A 20,277-nucleotide genomic window follows, 5' to 3' on the forward strand; every position below is an offset into this window, starting at 1 on the left:
TAGCACTACAGAGCTGATACAAATAACCAACTCATCATCAAGCTATGGTTATTTGAAACAGCTGTGTAGTGCTAGGGGGCACAAACCAAACGTGCACCCAGAGGGGGCCCCAGGACCAAGTTTGAGAAACCCTGCCTAAGACCACAGTAGGCTACACCTACAGTGTGAAATGGTTATTCACTCACCACTTCCTTTCTGATTTTCCTCTGGCCTGTCATTGCTGCCTGTCATTGCTGCCTGTCATTGCTGCCTCATCTGTACTCATCTTCGTGTATGCCAATCGTCAAATCTGACAAGCAAAACAGAGTAATATTCAATTCATTGTTAGCATAAATAAGTACAGTCCAATGACTTGCACGTTTAATTAACACCTGAATTTGATGAATCCTTTCTACAGTCAATGTCTTCTCAGATTGTGCTTTTGCTTAACCAGTTATTTTACATTAGTGCATAATCCATTGACACCAGTGGAGGCTGGAGTGAGGAGATATAGGAGGACAGGCACATTGTAATCGCTGGAAGGGAAAAAAAGGAACTGAATCAAACATGTGGTTTCCATATGTTTGATACGGTTCCGTTAATTACATTCCAGCCATTACAATGAGCCCGTCCTCCTATAGCTCCTCCCACCACACTCCGCTGAATTACAAATTTAGAAGTCTACACTCTATCCAGATGAAGAGAAGGACAGGGAGGCGTAGCCTCGTAGACTATTAGCATGTTCTCCTATTTTGTTAGTTTGTCACTCACCATTTACTGACTGACTCGGTTGGAATTGCAGCTTGTATTTGTTGCTGGAAGCTGTTAGAAAGACACCATTGGCCCACACCTCAGCAGCCTTGTATTCTGTCAATTAAAATCATGAATTTAGTACCTTAGTGACTCAAGTCCTTTTCCTTTATGTTTTGCCAAGGCCCATCTCCACACATGTTGGAGTAGGTTAGCTACAGAATGTCTCAATCAATGACTTGAAATAGACAAGATGGTGGCGTACACATTTCTGGATTACTTCATGGAGCAAAACATTTACGCGTATAGGAAGTAGATGATCTAGGACACCACTGTACAGGAAGTGGATGATATAGGACTCTGCTTTGTTTTTAGTCCAAGTCTTTCATATATCTCCAGGAATTCTGCCTCCTAATCTGAAGACTATGAATCCTCAATTTAGGGCATCCTCTTATCAGTTTAAATGTGTCCAGGTTTCAACTTCTAAACTTTCTAGCAATTATTCTTACACAAAGAAATATGCAAACTCCATAAAAATTCAGACACAAGCTCCAGAATAAATTGAACTGCAGCTATCTTTCAAATTGTCTTTCTTGGTTGCCCGGAAAAATTGCCAAAGACTCCAGCCACCTGAGACATGCATCACGGCTCAGACCAACAGACTCCTAAACATCTTCTATCCCCTGGCCATAAGACTGTTAAATGTCTAACAACTACTGCTCTCCCTCTCCCACAGACTATCCACACTGACTCTATGCCCATTCACAGGTCTCTACCCACTCAGACACACACACAAACAGCTTCAGTGTCACACACATTCATACACACCCCCTCACACCTACACTGCTGCTAAAATGAATATTGTTTAGATGAATATTGTTTAGCTGTTCATTGATCACCATTAACTCTAGAAATAGATAGTATCTGACTCCTGTTTACATGTATATTACCATAAGTATTGATATAGTTGGGTTACCAGTAAGTTTTCAGCCCTGTTTACATGTGTACAAAACATTAAGGACACCTGCTCTTTCCATGACAGACTGACCAGGTGAAAACTATGATCCATTATTGATGTCACATGTTAAATACACTTCAAATCAGTGTAGATGAAGGGGAGAAGACAGGTTAGAGAAGGATTTCTAAGTCTTGATACGTGGATTGTGTATGTGTGCCATTCAGAGGGTGAATGGGCAAGACAAAAGATTAGTGTCTTTGAACAGGGTATGGTAGTAGGTGCCAGTTATACTATTTTGATACTGAATACTGCACTGTTGGGAAGGGCTTGCAAGTCACTAATTTCACTGTGATTGTGCATTTGACATAAAACTTGAGTGACAACCATCTAATGGGGAGTCAATGGCCATTGTTCAATCTCAGTCTCATGAATGCCAAAATAACAAGGATTATTGCTGTATTGTAGAGTACAGGTTGTCAGGGAGAATGAAGGATATTTACCATACAGAACTTGTGTAGAAACATCTTTATTACAAAATGATAGCCAACCATAACACAGCTAATGTATCCCACCAAAGACATTTCAATTCGATTGCTTTGCACAAATTGTGGTTAGCATCAAAATCGCATATGTAATTTATGCCAACAAATATCCATAAATCAACACATGCAAAGTCGTTGAGGTGAAAACAGACAAAACAGATCCGATGGAATGCACAGAAACATCACAGAGCTGTTCATGGTAAAAAGTCCCCGATATTGGGAGAAAAACATGCCTGTCTCGTTCGTGTTACGTACCCGGTGGGAAAGAAAGAAACACACTTTACATCTTAAAAGCTACCACTGCTCCAAAGACATAACCGACTCCAGGGAACCTCCAAAAATAGTCCAAGTGAAAAAAAATCCAGTCCAGCTTTCCACTCAAAAGGGTTTGAGAAGGTTACATGTAGTCTGGAAGAGGCTTGGTGTTTTTCCCGAATGGGTCTATCGGCCCCCCTCCACTGCACCTTCCTCTCAGACGGCTTTCCTATGGTACTCTGGGGGCGCCACCTCGTAGTCGCTGGCACTGAAGAGGGAGGAGTTCTTCATTAGATACCTACGAAAGACAGGAGGAACAAGCGATTGGAGGTCAATTATCAGCCATAGAAAATGGACAAAAACTTGGCATCTGTATTCATAAAGGTGATCGGCCTCTACGAAGTGTAGAAATATTACAGGCTGCAGAAGGAGGAGCAGATCAGCTCATCCTAACTAATGATAACCTAGCTTCCATTTGGACATTTAAACAGAGTTGGTTCAGATAACCATCTGCAGCAATTAGGATAAGGCCACATTTGTTTACAGGAAATAACGACACGTGAAAAGGGCCTCCGTTTGAACTCATCCCAATCTACTACGGTTGTTCCAGGTTGAGGAGGATCATGATTATGGCCACGTTCCCAGATCGTCTCTAGGGTACACAGACAGTATCCTGCAGATACATGGCCAGATATTTAGGCCCACTGCAAGGAAAACATTCATGACAGAGCAACAGTGAACAAAGGAACTGCTTCATCAGGATGACTGAGATAAGCTGTACGATTAGTTCTACTCTGGAATCCAATGGTCTTGAAAACTTCTTGTTAGAGTGATATCAAAAATTTGGTACTTCAATTTCACAAATTCTGTCAGTGTCAAGATTGTGTAGCCCAGCTTATACCGAGCCCTGAAGCGAGATTAGATAGCAGCATGTCACGGTCAGTGGGCTACGTTTTCAACAGTGAAATCCTTCTGATGAGAATATATAAATATGATAGGCCAGCCAGGTTAGGGAATGCTCTGCCAAGCCAGACATTCAATTTCACGAGTGGGGATGAAGGAGAGGCTTCTTACTTGAGAAAATCCTGCAGGTAGTTGAGCAGCAGAGCCAGGCTTTTCTCATCCAGGGGAGTGTAGGCAAGCATGGAGCCAATTCTCACTGCACAACACAAAGAACAGCACTGTCAGGGACCAGATTTAAACCATATGTACACAGACATGAATCTATATTAGCATTGGCTGATATTAGAATAAATACTGTCTCAATGCAGGTGTGGACAGATGATGGTGAACTGATAAACTCTCCCATGGAAACTGCTATACAGTTTTATTAAATATCTGTGAAGAGTGGTGTGACTTTGTTAAATGCATTGTGATTTCATTTTATTTATAATTTGAAAATAAAATGTTATTGGTCACATCCACACATTTAGCAGATGTTATTGGTCACATCCACACATTTAGCAGATGTTATTGGTCACATCCACACATTTAGCAGATGTTATTGGTCACATCCACACATTTAGCAGATGTTATTGGTCACATCCACACATTTAGCAGATGTTATTGGTCACATACACACATTTAACAGATGTTATTGGTCACATCCACACATTTAGCAGATGTTATTGGTCACATCCACACATTTAGCAGATGTTATTGGTCACATCCACACATTTAGCAGATGTTATTGGTCACATCCACACATTTAGCAGATGTTATTGGTCACATACACACATTTAACAGATGTTATTGGTCACATCCACACATTTAGCAGATGTTATTGGTCACATCCACACATTTAGCAGATGTTATTGGTCACATCCACACATTTAACAGATGTTATTGGTCACATCCACACATTTAACAGATGTTATTGGTCACATCCACACATTTAGCAGATGTTATTGGTCACATCCACACATTTAGCAGATGTTATTGGTCACATCCACACATTTAACAGATGTTATTGGTCACATCCACACATTTAACAGATGTTATTGGTCACATCCACACATTTAGCAGATGTTATTGGTCACATACACACATTTAACAGATGTTATTGGTCACATCCACACATTTAGCAGATGTTATTGGTCACATACACACATTTAACAGATGTTATTGGTCACATACACACATTTAGCAGATGTTATTGGTCACATACACACATTTAACAGATGTTATTGGTCACATCCACACATTTAGCAGATGTTATTGGTCACATACACACATTTAACAGATGTTATTGGTCACATCCACACATTTAACAGATGTTATTGGTCACATACACACATTTAACAGATGTTATTGGTCACATCCACACATTTAACAGATGTTATTGGTCACATACACACATTTAACAGATGTTATTGGTCACATCCACACATTTAACAGATGTTATTGGTCACATACACACATTTAACAGATGTTATTGGTCACATCCACACATTTAACAGATGTTATTGGTCACATACACACATTTAACAGATGTTATTGGTCACATACACACATTTAACAGATGTTATTGGTCACATCCACACATTTAACAGATGTTATTGGTCACATCCACACATTTAGCAGATGTTATTGGTCACATACACACATTTAACAGATGTTATTGGTCACATACACACATTTAACAGATGTTATTGGTCACATCCACACATTTAACAGATGTTATTGGTCACATACACACATTTAACAGATGTTATTGGTCACATACACACATTTAACAGATGTTATTGGTCACATCCACACATTTAGCAGGTGTTATTGGTCACATACACACATTTAACAGATGTTATTGGTCACATCCACACATTTAGCAGATGTTATTGGTCACATACACACATTTAGCAGGTGTTATTGGTCACATACACACATTTAACAGATGTTATTGGTCACATACACACATTTAGCAGATGTTATTGGTCACATACACACATTTAGCAGATGTTATTGGTCACATCCACACATTTAGCAGATGTTATTGGTCACATCCACACATTTAGCAGATGTTATTGGTCACATCCACACATTTAGCAGATGTTATTGGTCACATACACACATTTAGCAGATGTTATTGGTCACATACACACATTTAACAGATGTTATTGGTCACATCCACACATTTAACAGATGTTATTGGTCACATCCACACATTTAACAGATGTTATTGGTCACATACACACATTTAACAGATGTTATTGGTCACATCCACACATTTAACAGATGTTATTGGTCACATACACACATTTAACAGATGTTATTGGTCACATACACACATTTAACAGATGTTATTGGTCACATCCACACATTTAACAGATGTTATTGGTCACATCCACACATTTAGCAGATGTTATTGGTCACATACACACATTTAACAGATGTTATTGGTCACATACACACATTTAACAGATGTTATTGGTCACATCCACACATTTAACAGATGTTATTGGTCACATACACACATTTAACAGATGTTATTGGTCACATCCACACATTTAACAGATGTTATTGGTCACATACACACATTTAACAGATGTTATTGGTCACATACACACATTTAACAGATGTTATTGGTCACATCCACACATTTAACAGATGTTATTGGTCACATCCACACATTTAGCAGATGTTATTGGTCACATACACACATTTAACAGATGTTATTGGTCACATACACACATTTAACAGATGTTATTGGTCACATCCACACATTTAACAGATGTTATTGGTCACATACACACATTTAACAGATGTTATTGGTCACATACACACATTTAACAGATGTTATTGGTCACATCCACACATTTAGCAGGTGTTATTGGTCACATACACACATTTAACAGATGTTATTGGTCACATCCACACATTTAGCAGATGTTATTGGTCACATACACACATTTAGCAGGTGTTATTGGTCACATACACACATTTAACAGATGTTATTGGTCACATCCACACATTTAGCAGATGTTATTGGTCACATCCACACATTTAGCAGATGTTATTGGTCACATCCACACATTTAGCAGATGTTATTGGTCACATACACACATTTAGCAGATGTTATTGGTCACATACACACATTTAACAGATGTTATTGGTCACATCCACACATTTAGCAGATGTTATTGGTCACATACACACATTTAGCAGATGTTATTGGTCACATACACACATTTAGCAGATGTTATTGGTCACATCCACACATTTAACAGATGTTATTGGTCACATACACACATTTAGCAGATGTTATTGGTCACATCCACACATTTAGCAGATGTTATTGGTCACATACACACATTTAGCAGATGTTATTGGTCACATCCACACATTTAGCAGATGTTATTGGTCACATCCACACATTTAGCAGATGTTATTGGTCACATCCACACATTTAGCAGATGTTATTGGTCACATCCACACATTTAGCAGATGTTATTGGTCACATACACACATTTAACAGATGTTATTGGTCACATACACACATTTAGCAGATGTTATTGGTCACATACACACATTTAACAGATGTTATTGGTCACATCCACACATTTAACAGATGTTATTGGTCACATCCACACATTTAACAGATGTTATTGGTCACATCCACACATTTAACAGATGTTATTGGTCACATCCACACATTTAGCAGATGTTATTGGTCACATCCACACATTTAGCAGATGTTATTGGTCACATACACACATTTAGCAGATGTTATTGGTCACATACACACATTTAGCAGATGTTATTGGTCACATACACACATTTAGCAGATGTTATTGGTCACATACACACATTTAGCAGATGTTATTGGTCACATACACACATTTAGCAGATGTTATTGGTCACATCCACACATTTAGCAGATGTTATTGGTCACATCCACACATTTAGCAGATGTTATTGGTCACATACACACATTTAGCAGATGTTATTGGTCACATCCACACATTTAGCAGATGTTATTGGTCACATCCACACATTTAGCAGATGTTATTGGTCACATACACACATTTAGCAGATGTTATTGGTCACATCCACACATTTAGCAGATGTTATTGGTCACATACACACATTTAGCAGATGTTATTGGTCACATACACACATTTAGCAGATGTTATTGGTCACATCCACACATTTAGCAGATGTTATTGGTCACATACACACATTTAGCAGATGTTATTGGTCACATACACACATTTAGCAGATGTTATTGGTCACATACACACATTTAGCAGATGTTATTGGTCACATCCACACATTTAGCAGATGTTATTGGTCACATACACACATTTAGCAGATGTTATTGGTCACATACACACATTTAGCAGATGTTATTGGTCACATACACACATTTAGCAGATGTTATTGGTCACATACACACATTTAGCAGATGTTATTGGTCACATCCACACATTTAGCAGATGTTATTGGTCACATACACACATTTAACAGATGTTATTGGTCACATCCACACATTTAACAGATGTTATTGGTCACATCCACACATTTAGCAGATGTTATTGGTCACATACACACATTTAACAGATGTTATTGGTCACATACACACATTTAACAGATGTTATTGGTCACATACACACATTTAACAGATGTTATTGGTCACATACACACATTTAACAGATGTTATTGGTCACATACACACATTTAACAGATGTTATTGGTCACATACACACATTTAACAGATGTTATTGGTCACATACACACATTTAGCAGATGTTATTGTGGGTGTAGAGAAATGCTTGTGTTTCTATCTCCAACACTGCAGTAATATCTAACAATACACACTAATCTAAAAGTAAAAGAATGGAATTAAGAAATATAGAAATATTAGTACGAGCCATGGCATTGACTAAAGTACAGTAGAATAGAATACAGTATATACATATGAGATGAGTAAAGCAGTATGTAAACATTAAAGTGGCCAGTGATTTCAAGTCTATGTATATAGTGCAGCATCCTCTAAGGTGCAGTGTTACGTAACCGAGTGGAAGCTGCCTAGTGATGGCTACTTAACAGTCTGATGGCCTTGAGATAGAAGCAGTTTTCGCTTGCAGAGAGCACCATCCAATTGACGCTTGGCGTTTGACCTTCAAGTGTTTGACACAGCCATTGATGACACAAACACTTTTCTAAATGGTTCTTCATCTACTAACCGCAGTTCAATCTGGCTCCGAACGAGACGCTTTCTCAAATGTCCCTGTCACTTAGTCCATCTGAAGATCACACCGGTTCAGATCACAAACCCAAATGTCGGTAGTTAAAGATCTGCTCAATGTTAATTAACTAACTAATGGGATTCTGGATGCAATTTGTGTCAGCGGTAGACACTTAACTTTCTGGCCTTCCCTGGGTATTGCACATTACACATTCTCGAACACCCCATTGACTGCAGAAAGTAAACTTTCATCCCTGTGATAATGGCCGATCATGAAATCTATTAAAGTCTCCTTCATTAGCAGTACGGCTGAAGATGTGAGCTTTCGTGGGTGCTGTGACGGTGCACCAATGACAGCGCAGTGAACGGTGGTAGGAGAAGAGTAGACAAAGGCACTGTAAACTTTCTTAAGGCTCTAATAACTAAAGAGAGAACTAATTCTCCATGGGTCTTCACCTCTCCTAAAAAGAACTCAATCACCACAACGTTAGTCTCCTGAGATTCAAACTGAAATATTTGTTAAAAGTTCCAGTCCAGAGGCTACTTCAGATCCTCCTCATTCAGACAGTGTCCCCGTCCCCCGTCCCCCCCCGGTGGCTACGTACCAAAGAGCCGGAGAAGGTGCGGGCCCCCGTAGACCTGGGACATGGGTGTATCGGGGTGATCCGCTAGTATCTCTGCATACTGGGGCCTCTCGAACTTATAGAGCAGCTGAGTGCCCAGCATGACGTTGAAGTACTCCCTGATCCCTGCCACCACCTCGTTCACAGCATACTCCCTGAGGGGAACCAGGAGATATAAGACAACAGGCAGTGGCTGGAGTGCTCACAGCTGGAGCTGAAGAATGTGTGATACCTAGGTTGAACTTCACCAAGCGAATTACAGCTAGCCAACTTTGATAAGCAGATACAGGCCTAGCTTGCCTGGTTTCTAGTCAGAGACCTTCTTCATTGTAACTTCACTCGTACTGCAGCGTCGAGAGGGGTGTGGTTTTACTTACTTGCTTTCTGAAGTTCCTCTTGATTTCTTATAGCTTGCATAGTCCTCCAAGACAGTATCCACATTCTTTCTCGCGGGCAGGTGAAAAAGCTACAAAAAATTTAAGAAAAATGTAATGTATACATATTTGTCAAGCACCTCATAAAATACGCTTAAAACACAAACAAAAACCTGTAAAGAATGAACTTGTAGGGAAAGACTGTCTTGCCAGTAAATAGTTGGCATCTTCTGACCATGGTAGACAGCTGGGTTGGGTTCAATTTGAAGTGACGGTAGTCAATTCATGAACTGAAATTCCAATTCAATAATAAAAAAAACCCCTCTATTTTCAATGACTTCTCAAACTTATAAGTAAAAGATATTCATTTCAAAAGTTTTTCAATATTTGAAGTTTAAATTCAAATTCCTGAATTGACCATTTTCAATTGGAATTGAGCCCAACCTTGGTAGAGCGCTGTCTAGACCCCCACCTGCTTCTGTCTGGTAATAAGGTCCCAGTCATCCACCAGCCACGGCTTCAGCTCCTCAGGAATCTTCACCTTGACCTCCACACGGTTGATGAACGTCTCCTCCTGGTTACAGTGAAACCAAATGGAACAGTCAGACTCATTTACAATAAGAGAGATGTGAAAACCAGAAGAAGAAAACATTTGCTAATGGTGTTAAAAACCACAATTCCCATCTGTGTTTGACTGACTGCTGCAGGACATAAGTAACTGGAGCCGTTGTTTCAGAGTATGAGAGGCTTCAACTGAACAGAACAGGCCTGCTGTATGTGAGGGACAACACACAGAACAGAACTGCTGTATGTGAGGGACAACACACAGAACAGGCCTGCTGTATGTGAGGGACAACACACAGAACAGGCCTGCTGTATGTGAGGGACAACACACAGAACAGGCCTGCTGTATGTGAGGGACAACACACAGAACAGGCCTGCTGTATGTGAGGGACAACACACAGAACAGGCCTGCTGTATGTGAGGGACAACACACAGAACAGAACTGCTGTATGTGAGGGACAACACACAGAACAGAACTGCTGTATGTGAGGGACAACACACAGAACAGGCCTGCTGTATGTGAGGGACAACACACAGAACAGGCCTGCTGTATGTGAGGGACAACACACAGAACAGGCCTGCTGTATGTGAGGGACAACACACAGAACAGGCCTGCTGTATGTGAGGGACAACACACAGAACAGAACTGCTGTATGTGAGGGACAACACACAGAACAGAACTGCTGTATGTGAGGGACAACACACAGAACAGGCCTGCTGTATGTGAGGGACAACACACAGAACAGGCCTGCTGTATGTGAGGGACAACACACAGAACAGGCCTGCTGTATGTGAGGGACAACACACAGAACAGAACTGCTATATGTGAGGGACAACACACAGAACAGGCCTGCTGTATGTGAGGGACAACACACAGAACAGGCCTGCTGTATGTGAGGGACAACACACAGAACAGGCCTGCTATATGTGAGGGACAACACACAGAACAGGCCTGCTGTATGTGAGGGATAACACACAGAACAGGCCTGCTGTATGTGAGGGACAACACACAGAACAGGCCTGCTGTATGTGAGGGACAACACACAGAACAGGCCTGCTATATGTGAGGGACAACACACAGAACAGGCCTGCTGTATGTGAGGGACAACACACAGAACAGGCCTGCTGTATGTGAGGGACAACACACAGAACAGGCCTGCTGTATGTGAGGGACAACACACAGAACAGGCCTGCTATATGTGAGGGACAACACACAGAACAGGCCTGCTGTATGTGAGGGACAACACACAGAACAGAACTGCTGTATGTGAGGGACAACACACAGAACAGGCCTGCTGTATGTGAGGGATAACACACAGAACAGGCCTGCTGTATGTGAGGGACAACACACAGAACAGGCCTGCTGTATGTGAGGGATAACACACAGAACAGGCCTGCTGTATGTGAGGGATAACACACAGAACAGGCCTGCTGTATGTGAGGGACAACACACAGAACAGAACTGCTGTATGTGAGGGACAACACAGAGAACAGAACTGCTGTATGTGAGGGACAACACAGAGAACAGAACAGGCCTGCTGTATGAGAGGGACAACACACAGAACAGAACTGCTGTATGTGAGGGACAACACAGAACAGAACAGGCCTGCTGTATGTGAGGGACAACACAGAGAACAGAACAGGCCTGCTGTATGAGAGGGACAACACACAGAACAGAACTGCTGTATGTGAGGGACAACACAGAACAGAACAGGCCTGCTGTATGTGAGGGACAACACAGAGAACAGAACAGGCCTGCTGTATGTGAGGTACAACACAGAGAACAGAACAGGCCTGCTGTATGTGAGGGACAACACAGAGAACAGAACAGGCCTGCTGTATGAGAGGGACAACACACAGCATTCATAGGTGGACATACACTCTCCACAGTTGGGTCGCAACGAGCCCTCTTCTTCCGCGGTGGCTGTGGCATCTCTCCTGTGCTGGTGCCTTCTCCAGCCGCTGGTGCTGCACAAAGACAAATGGTACAGACACACAATCATACTCTATCCACAAAGGAATGTTAAAGGGTTAATTTAACTAGTAGCTGAAACTAGTGGGACTAACACTTTTACTAGTAGCAGAAAGTAGTGGGACTAACACTATTACTAGTGGGACTAACACTTTTACTAGTAGCAGAAACTAGTGGGACTAACACTTTTACTAGTAGCATAAACTAGTGGGACTAACACTTTTACTAGTAGCATAAACTAGTGGGACTAACACTTTTACTAGTAGCAGAAACTAGTGGGACTAACACTATTACTAGTGGGACTAACACTTTTACTAGTAGCAGAAACTAGTGGGACTAACACTTTTACTAGTAGCAGAAAGTAGTGGGACTAACACTATTACCAGTGGGACTAACACTTTTACTAGTAGCAGAAACTAGTGGGACTAACACTTTTACTAGTAGCATAAACTAGTGGGACTAACACTTTTACTAGTAGCATAAACTAGTGGGACTAACACTTTTACTAGTAGCAGAAACTAGAGGGGCTAACACTTTTACTAGTAGCAGAAACTAGTGGGACTAACACTTTTACTAGTAGCAGAAACTAGTGGGACTAACACTTTTACTAGTAGCATAAACTAGTGGGACTAACACTTTTACTTACTCTTTAGTTTTGTCTTTTTCGCTTTCCTGAAGAAAAAAAAGATTGCATTAAAAGGCGCTGTTCAATTCTTTTTTGTGAAAGTTTGAAAGTAGGTCAAACTTGAAAGAAGGGATCAAACTTACAGATCAACATTTTTCTGCTGCACAGCAGCAATCTTCTTGCTCGGTGCTATACCCCTCATCTTTCCCTCAACATCATAATGCCTGCAGGAGAAAGGAACACCGCCAAGAAACCAGGCCATGAACTACAGTAACCTTCAGAAACACTTGTTCTCACATTTCCTCATGATCATTTTATGTATCCTTCTTTTAACCAGTATGTTTTATGTTCAACTAGTGCTTACAAGTAAAAGCACGGTGGGCTGCAAGTATTGTATCATAGGTGCTATATACATAAAGATGACTATTTGTGGTTCATTATTAAAATAAGTGGAATCACTTTTTATGTTCTCCCATCTTCGAGTCATCGTCGGCATTTCTGGGGAGACATTGATTGACATATAGAATCTCATTCTTGTATTTCGTTCAATGGCAGCTTGAATACAATGTTGACACAGTAGGTATATTCCATACACTAAAACACTTCCCCCCACCCCAACACAAAGTCTGTCTGTGATGATAGATGAACTCACTGATTAGCCTTTTGAAGCTCTTTTTGTTTCTGCAGGTTGCTGTCCACATATTTGAGAACTCTGCTTTCAGGAACCCATTCATCCCAGCTAAAACAGAAAGAAATCAACCACATTCAGATCGCTGACAGCTTAGTATTATTGAATCAATACCAGAATGTTAGGTCTGTGGCTGTGAGGTAAGCATTCATAAAAATAAAATAAAAGTTAATTCAAAAAAAAAAAAGATGGGTCCATAGCTACAACAGTACTGTCTAAACAGAGACAGTACTGGTCCTCTGTAGCTCAAATGTTAGAGCAGCGTTTCACAAGGGGTGTACGCTTTGGTTTTTGCCCTAGCACTACACAGCTGATTCAAATGAGGAACTCATCAAGCTTTGATCATTTGAATCCCCCTTGGGGTCCCCAAGAGTTTGGGAAACGCTCTGTTAGAGCATGCAACGCCAGAATAGTGGATTCAATTCCCAGGACCACCCATTAGTAAAAAACATACGCACCATGACTTTAGATACACCTGTCGTATTATTTGAAAAGCCAACAATGCAAAAATGACTCACTTTTTGTTCCATCCACTGTAATGAATGAAGTACTTAATTTGCTTCTCCTTGATATTGGTTTTCACTGCCTGAAATACAACAACAATCATTAAGAATTGTAATAAATATGACTTTAGGTATAGGCTACTGTAAATGGTGTATTGTTTAGTAAACACGAGCTGACAGCCATTCAGATTGGTGGAATGAATCTAAACTCACCTTTGCTTCGTAAAGCAACGGCCCATGAAAACACAGAACTCTTTCACCTGAAAACAGAAGAAATAGACAAATGCTGGATGGTTTTATTAACAAACCGTGAACACCAGTGGTTGGCTAAGGTGTAGCTAAATGTATTTCGTTGATATGTGGCCAACGTATAAAACTAACTAGCCACATTTGCTATTCAAGCCAAGGCCCTTGGCAAGGGATTGTTTACACGTTAGCAATTAGCTAACGTTAGCTAGGTAGCTTATTGTTTCAACACAGCCAGTTAGCACAAACAGTCTAGTTAGTTGGCTGAATGAATACGAAAGGTACGTGTATTAGTACACTACTTATGGTAGATGACACTTAATTATTCGATACATTATTCAGGCAATTTTCATATTGATGATATATCTAGCTAGCATACAGCTAGCACACCAGCAAAGCAGACTGTTTTAGCTAACGTTAGCTGGCTAACGTGCTCTGCGCGAGAAGCGCTATAGCGCAGAGGCGTCGATGCCTTTCCACTCACGAGACAACAGGGTCTAGCTACGTTTTTAATTTTACAGTTCATCATCCCGGTGCACATTACCTTCTTGAAATTTAGGTTTAGGGTCCTGTTTTGGCGCCATTCACAGACTCAACTGTTCGGATCTCTGAATGATCAAATTCGTGCATTGCCAGCTTCCATTTCTTCCTGACACAACACGGCAAAGGGCGCGCCACTCTTCTCGCGACGTGCACAGCCTGGCAGCGCGGTCAGGTGACCACGATATCGCATTGCGCTGTGGCGGCCCATGCGGACCACACAGGACATTATCATTGTTTTGTGAAGGGAGCCATGTTCATTTATTTTATTTGAACCTTTATTTAACTAGGCAAGTCAGTTAAGAACAAATTATTATTTACAATTACATCCTGGCCAAACCCTAACGACGCTGGGCCAATTGTGCGTAGGCCTATGGGACTCTTACTTTAGTTTATTTAGTAAATATTTTCTTAACCAACAATGCAGTTCAAGAAATAGAGTTAAGTGCTTGTAAGTAAGCATTTCACTCTACACATTTTGTATTCAGAGCATGTGACAATATTTTACCATAGTTCTGCCAATGAGAATAATGTACCAGCTCTGGGTGTATGTGTAACAGTATAACTTTAAACCGTTCCCTCGCCCCGACACGGGCGCGAACCAGGGACCTTCTGCACACATCAACAACAGTCACCCACGAAGCGTCGTTACCCATCGCTCCACAAAAGCCGCGGCCTTTGCAGAGCAAGGGGATACACTACTTCAAGTCTCAGAGCAAGTGACGTAACCAATTGAAACGCTATTAGCGCGTACCCGCTAACTAGCTAGCCATTTCACATCCGTTACATATGTTTAGATTATTATAATATTTTTTAAAAAATTTAAGTCATTTAAGAACAAATTCTTATTTACAATGACGGCCTACAGCGGCCAAACCCGAACGACGCTGGGCCAATTGTGTGCCGCCCAATCACAGCCGGTTGTGATACAGCCTGGAATCGAATCTGTAGTGACACCTCCTAGCACTGAGACCGCTGCGCCACCCAGAAGCCCTGTAGGGTACTAGGCTGTTTAGAATATTCATACAATCATAACATGAATTGGTTATTTCAGCCACTAACTAATAAATCAGCTCTTGCGTCTCATGTGCTGGTACACAGATGGTTGGCCAAGAGGTTTGAAGATCATTAATAGGTTTATTCAAAGAGTCTGAAGAGTATAACAAAAATATCAATCATTCTGTCCTGACAAATAGGATAGTAGGTCAATATCAAACTGAGATTAATTGTTTTATTGATATGGGTCAAGTATGTGATGCATAAGTGTAGCCTATTGGCACAACGCCTCTCCCCTATTTGACGTAGATAGTTTGTGTGTATGCATTGATATGTAGGCTACGTGTGCCTTTTTAAAAATGTATGTAGTTCTGTCCTTGAGCTGTTCTTGTCTAATGATGTTCTGTATTGTGCCATTCTGTATTATGTTCCATGTTTTGTGTGGACCCCAGGAAGAGTAGCTGCTGCTTTTGCAACAGCTAATGGGGATCCTAATAAAATACCAAATTGGTATTTGGCATGTTAGGCAATACATGCAGTGTTTTCGATATAACATGCATTTTGTTTGGGAAATGCATAGGCCTACCGGTAAAAGCTGTCATCAACTATCAAGTTGTACTCATAACACTGCTTGTGGGCTTCAGAGGGAAATTGACCATTTACAGTGATCGGTGTCAAGACTGTCATGTTTTTCGTTGTCCATTTTGACATGAAACACAATAATGCAATCATTAAGGCAACGGGGTGAGATTAAATATATGGATGTTTATTAAAAAAAACATTTTGCATGAACACAATTTAGACAATATGGTCGTTTTCAATCTATGAAGTTCACATTCATTCATCTGTTATCATAGGCATAATATTTACACTTCCCTCCAATTGCATGTCATTTGTGAATTTGTGACAAATGCCACACAATGAAGACTAGACGTGCAGCTGTGAAGGATGACATGGGATCATGGGTACGTTTCTCTCCACGAGGCTACACTTATGATGGAATGATAAAGACAATATCTAGTCTGTTTCTCTATCGTTTAATGATGACTGTCCGGGCGGTTTCTCTATCGTTTAATGATGACTGTCCGGGCGGTTTCTCTATCGTTTAATGATGACTGTCCGGGCGGTTTCTCTATCGTTTAATGATGACTGTCCGGGAATACAACAGCACATGGACAGGAGGAACCATAACAGGCAGAATTTCCTCATGCGCAATTTTGGTAGCCATTGGATACTGTATCATTGTGACATTTTGTTTTAGTGCTTGCCTATGCCTATTTTGTGATTTTTTTCCACCAACAGAACATACTGCATCCGCCTATTACAGTACCCCCAATGTCGTGCGCCCTGTATGGCACATTACGCATCAGGGAGCGCGTGCGTAATGGCAACGGCAACCGAATTTTCCACTGCGTAAAGTGACTATCCGCGATATAACAAATCTTTCAGTTTCTTTCTAAACTCTTCTCTCATCAGGCAATAAATGACAGGGTTTAGACAGCTATTGGCGTGCGCAAGGCAGACTGTCACAGGGAATACGTAAGTGTGAACTATGTAGTAAGATTTATCCCAATGCACAGCATTCAATTTCACAAGGACGCCCCAGAATGTGATGGCGTGATTTGGCATCCAGCAAAGAAAGAAGGACAGGACCACGATGGTGACAGATTTGGTGACTTGTGATGTCCGTTTGGTGTTTGTTTTCATACTACGGTTGCGGATGAATCGCAAAAGCATGATGTAGCTGAATGAAACAATGGCCATGGGTAAAACAAATGCAAATATTATTTTCTGAAGGTGATAAACTGCTAACCAATATTGTCCATCAGGGAACTTAAGCAAACATAATTTTTCCCCCGCTACATTTGTCACGGTTGAGAATATGGATGTTGGTGCAGTCGCAACTGTTGCGGATACCCAAAGAACCACGCAAATCCATTTGGCAGAGCAGGACTTTTGCCTAGTTCGGTCCTTTAGAGAGGAGGCGACGGACCAGTATCGGGTGACGCTCATTGCAGTCAGAAAGAACACGCTCGCGTACATGTTCATAACGGTGACGGAGCTGATGATTTTGCACATGGCGTCTCCAAACGGCCAGCTGAAGTCAAGTGCGGTGTCCACTGCCCAGAACGGCAGAGTCAACACAAACTGGAAGTCCGTCACTGCCAAGTTAAGTACAAAGAAGTTGATTCTGGATTTTTTCCGCTCTTGTTTCACTCTGATAAAGAAGAGCACCAGTAAGTTTCCCACCAAGCCCACAGCGCACACCACCGAGTAAACGACGCAGATGAAGACCCTCAAAATCGGAGTCCCGTCCGCTGTCACGTCGATGTCCTCTAGGCTACTGAACCGGTCCAGATCCGTCAAGGGCCAATTCAGAAGGCCTGCATTGCTGTTGTTTCCTTCAGTCATTGTTTCTGTTATTAAATTCGAGTGATTTATGTAGGCTATCCAACTTCAAATCAGGGTTGGAGTCGCTCGCTCTGCTTCCAATACATCCCCAGGTTAGTTTGAAATGATAAGAGCGCAACAATTGCTATGCGTCCTTCCCATCATCGCATAATCACACACATTGACAATGTAGATAGATGTCTTGGTGGGGTAGACCAGAGCGTCTTGACAAGTGCAGTTCTTACAGGATTTATATTGTGACCGCTTCTAGATGCCCTGCCCTGAACGCACAAGGATTGGTGCCAATGTTTGATTGACATTAGGCTATAGCCTATACTCCCTATTTGCATCACTTTCTTGATATTGACCAATAGGCTAAGCTGGACGTAATGGGTTTTATAATGGAATAAAATGTGTTTTTCTGGGAAATAGTGATTTGGCTACCTGAAAAATACAGTACTGGTAGGCTTAAACCTAATAAATGCTATTGTATTGATTGTAAACATTATTTAGATCTTTCTTCGACCATCCCATCTAGAGATCAGTGGAGGCTGCTGAGGGGAGGACAGTTCATAATAATGGCTGGAAAGGAGCGAATGGAATGGGACCAAACCATGTGTGTGGTGTATTTCCATTGCACTTATCCCGCTCCAGCTATTACCACGAGCCCGTCCTCCCCAATGAAGATGTCACCAACCTCCTGTGGTAGAGATTGAGTAAAAATAATACACAGATAAAGACTTCACCAAAATAGACATTGGGTAGAAATGTTATGACCAACAGAACCACACAGGCGTACCAGCGCACGCACGAACCGCGCTTTAACGCATAGTCTGAGTGGTATTTGGTATTTTGGGGTGTTTTATTAGGATCCCCATTAGCTGTTGCAAAAGCAGCAGCTACTCTTCCTGGGGTCCACACAAAACATGAAACATAATACAGAATGACATAATACAGAACATCATTAGACAAGAACAGCTCAAGGACAGAACTACATACATTTTTAAAAAGTCACACGTAGCCTACATATCAATGCAGACACACAAACTATCTACGTCAAATAGGGGAGAGGCGTTGTGCCGCGAGGTGTTGCTTTATCTGTTTTTTTTTTTAAACCAGGTTTGCTGTTTATTTGAGCAATATGAGATGGAAGGAAGTTCCATGCAATATAATACTGTACGCTTTCTTGAATTGGTTCTGGATTGCAGACACATTAGGGTGTTAAGATGTTAACTTATCCTACTGGATATTCTATAAGCATTGACAATTCATTGAGGACTTTATCCCCACACATGTGAAGTGTGTGTGTAAATAATTAGCATTTCATTGGAATTCCAAATGCTACATAATGGAATCCTTTAATCTTCATCTTCCTCTCTGGAGCCGGCCAGCCATCTCCCCACGGTAACCCAGACATGGCCGACCCACAGGGATGTACCAAGGCCGTGAGCTCAGGTGAGACATTTCTAATTGTAATTCTAATTTTTGTCTTAAAAATCAGATCTTCAACAAAAAATAATAAGAATATAATTTGTTTTATGAAAGAAAAGTTTAGGTAACCTCCATCTCATTGGAGCTGTTCAATAGTCAAGTCCAAGATCATAGATGTTGACGGCACCATCTCCAAAGCCTCCATTCAACCCTAGGTACACGTGGGTGATGTTTCAACCCAAAGTAGCAAGGCCATGGTACACGTGGGTGATGTTTCAACCCAAAGTAGCAAGGCCATGGTACACGTGGGTGATGTTTCAACCCAAAGTAGCAAGGCCATGGTACACGTGGGTGATGTTTCAACCCAAAGTAGTAAGGCCATGGTACACGTGGGTGATGTTTCAACCCAAAGTAGCAAGGCCATGGTACACGTGGGTGATGTTTCAACCCAAAGTAGCAAGGCCATGGTACACGTGGGTGATGTTTCAACCCAAAGTAGCAAGGCCATGGTACACGTGGGTGATGTTTCAACCCAAAGTAGCAAGGCCATGGTACATGTGGGTGATGTTATCTACCATCCTGCAGCACTCTGCCCTCTATACCAGTGATGGCCTCAGCATTGCATCTGTAGCCAAGCAGAGGAAGAAGGGAAG

At 41.3% G+C, this 20,277-nt stretch overlaps 2 protein-coding genes across 3 annotated transcripts; both read right to left on the reverse strand.

The window, feature by feature from the left end:
- Positions 1 to 2,197: 2,197 nt before the first annotated feature.
- Positions 2,198 to 14,961, reverse strand: LOC120050015 (mortality factor 4-like protein 1). Of its 2 annotated transcripts, XM_038996599.1 has the most exons (13): positions 14,811 to 14,961; positions 14,234 to 14,280; positions 14,036 to 14,103; positions 13,482 to 13,568; positions 13,289 to 13,327; positions 12,973 to 13,053; positions 12,851 to 12,876; positions 12,112 to 12,200; positions 10,141 to 10,242; positions 9,672 to 9,760; positions 9,277 to 9,449; positions 3,559 to 3,643; positions 2,198 to 2,782 (listed from the first exon to the last, which is right to left on the reverse strand). In XM_038996599.1, exons 1-13 carry the CDS (start codon positions 14,848 to 14,850, stop codon positions 2,701 to 2,703), a joined length of 1,008 nt encoding a protein of 335 aa, XP_038852527.1. In that variant the 5' UTR covers positions 14,851 to 14,961; the 3' UTR covers positions 2,198 to 2,700. The 2 variants fall into 2 exon arrangements, with proteins under 2 accessions (XP_038852527.1, XP_038852537.1); XM_038996609.1 differs by lacking the exon at positions 13,289 to 13,327.
- Positions 14,962 to 16,547: 1,586 nt separating this feature from the next.
- On the reverse strand, positions 16,548 to 18,861 carry LOC120057167 (relaxin-3 receptor 1-like). Its single transcript, XM_039005643.1, has one exon. The coding sequence runs from the start codon at positions 18,212 to 18,214 to the stop codon at positions 17,225 to 17,227; it is 990 nt and encodes a 329-aa protein (XP_038861571.1). The 5' UTR covers positions 18,215 to 18,861; the 3' UTR covers positions 16,548 to 17,224.
- Positions 18,862 to 20,277: the final 1,416 nt, after the last annotated feature.

The sequence above is a fragment of the Salvelinus namaycush genome, chromosome 1 (assembly GCF_016432855.1).
Source record: "Salvelinus namaycush isolate Seneca chromosome 1, SaNama_1.0, whole genome shotgun sequence".
NCBI classification, from domain to species: domain Eukaryota; kingdom Metazoa; phylum Chordata; class Actinopteri; order Salmoniformes; family Salmonidae; genus Salvelinus; species Salvelinus namaycush.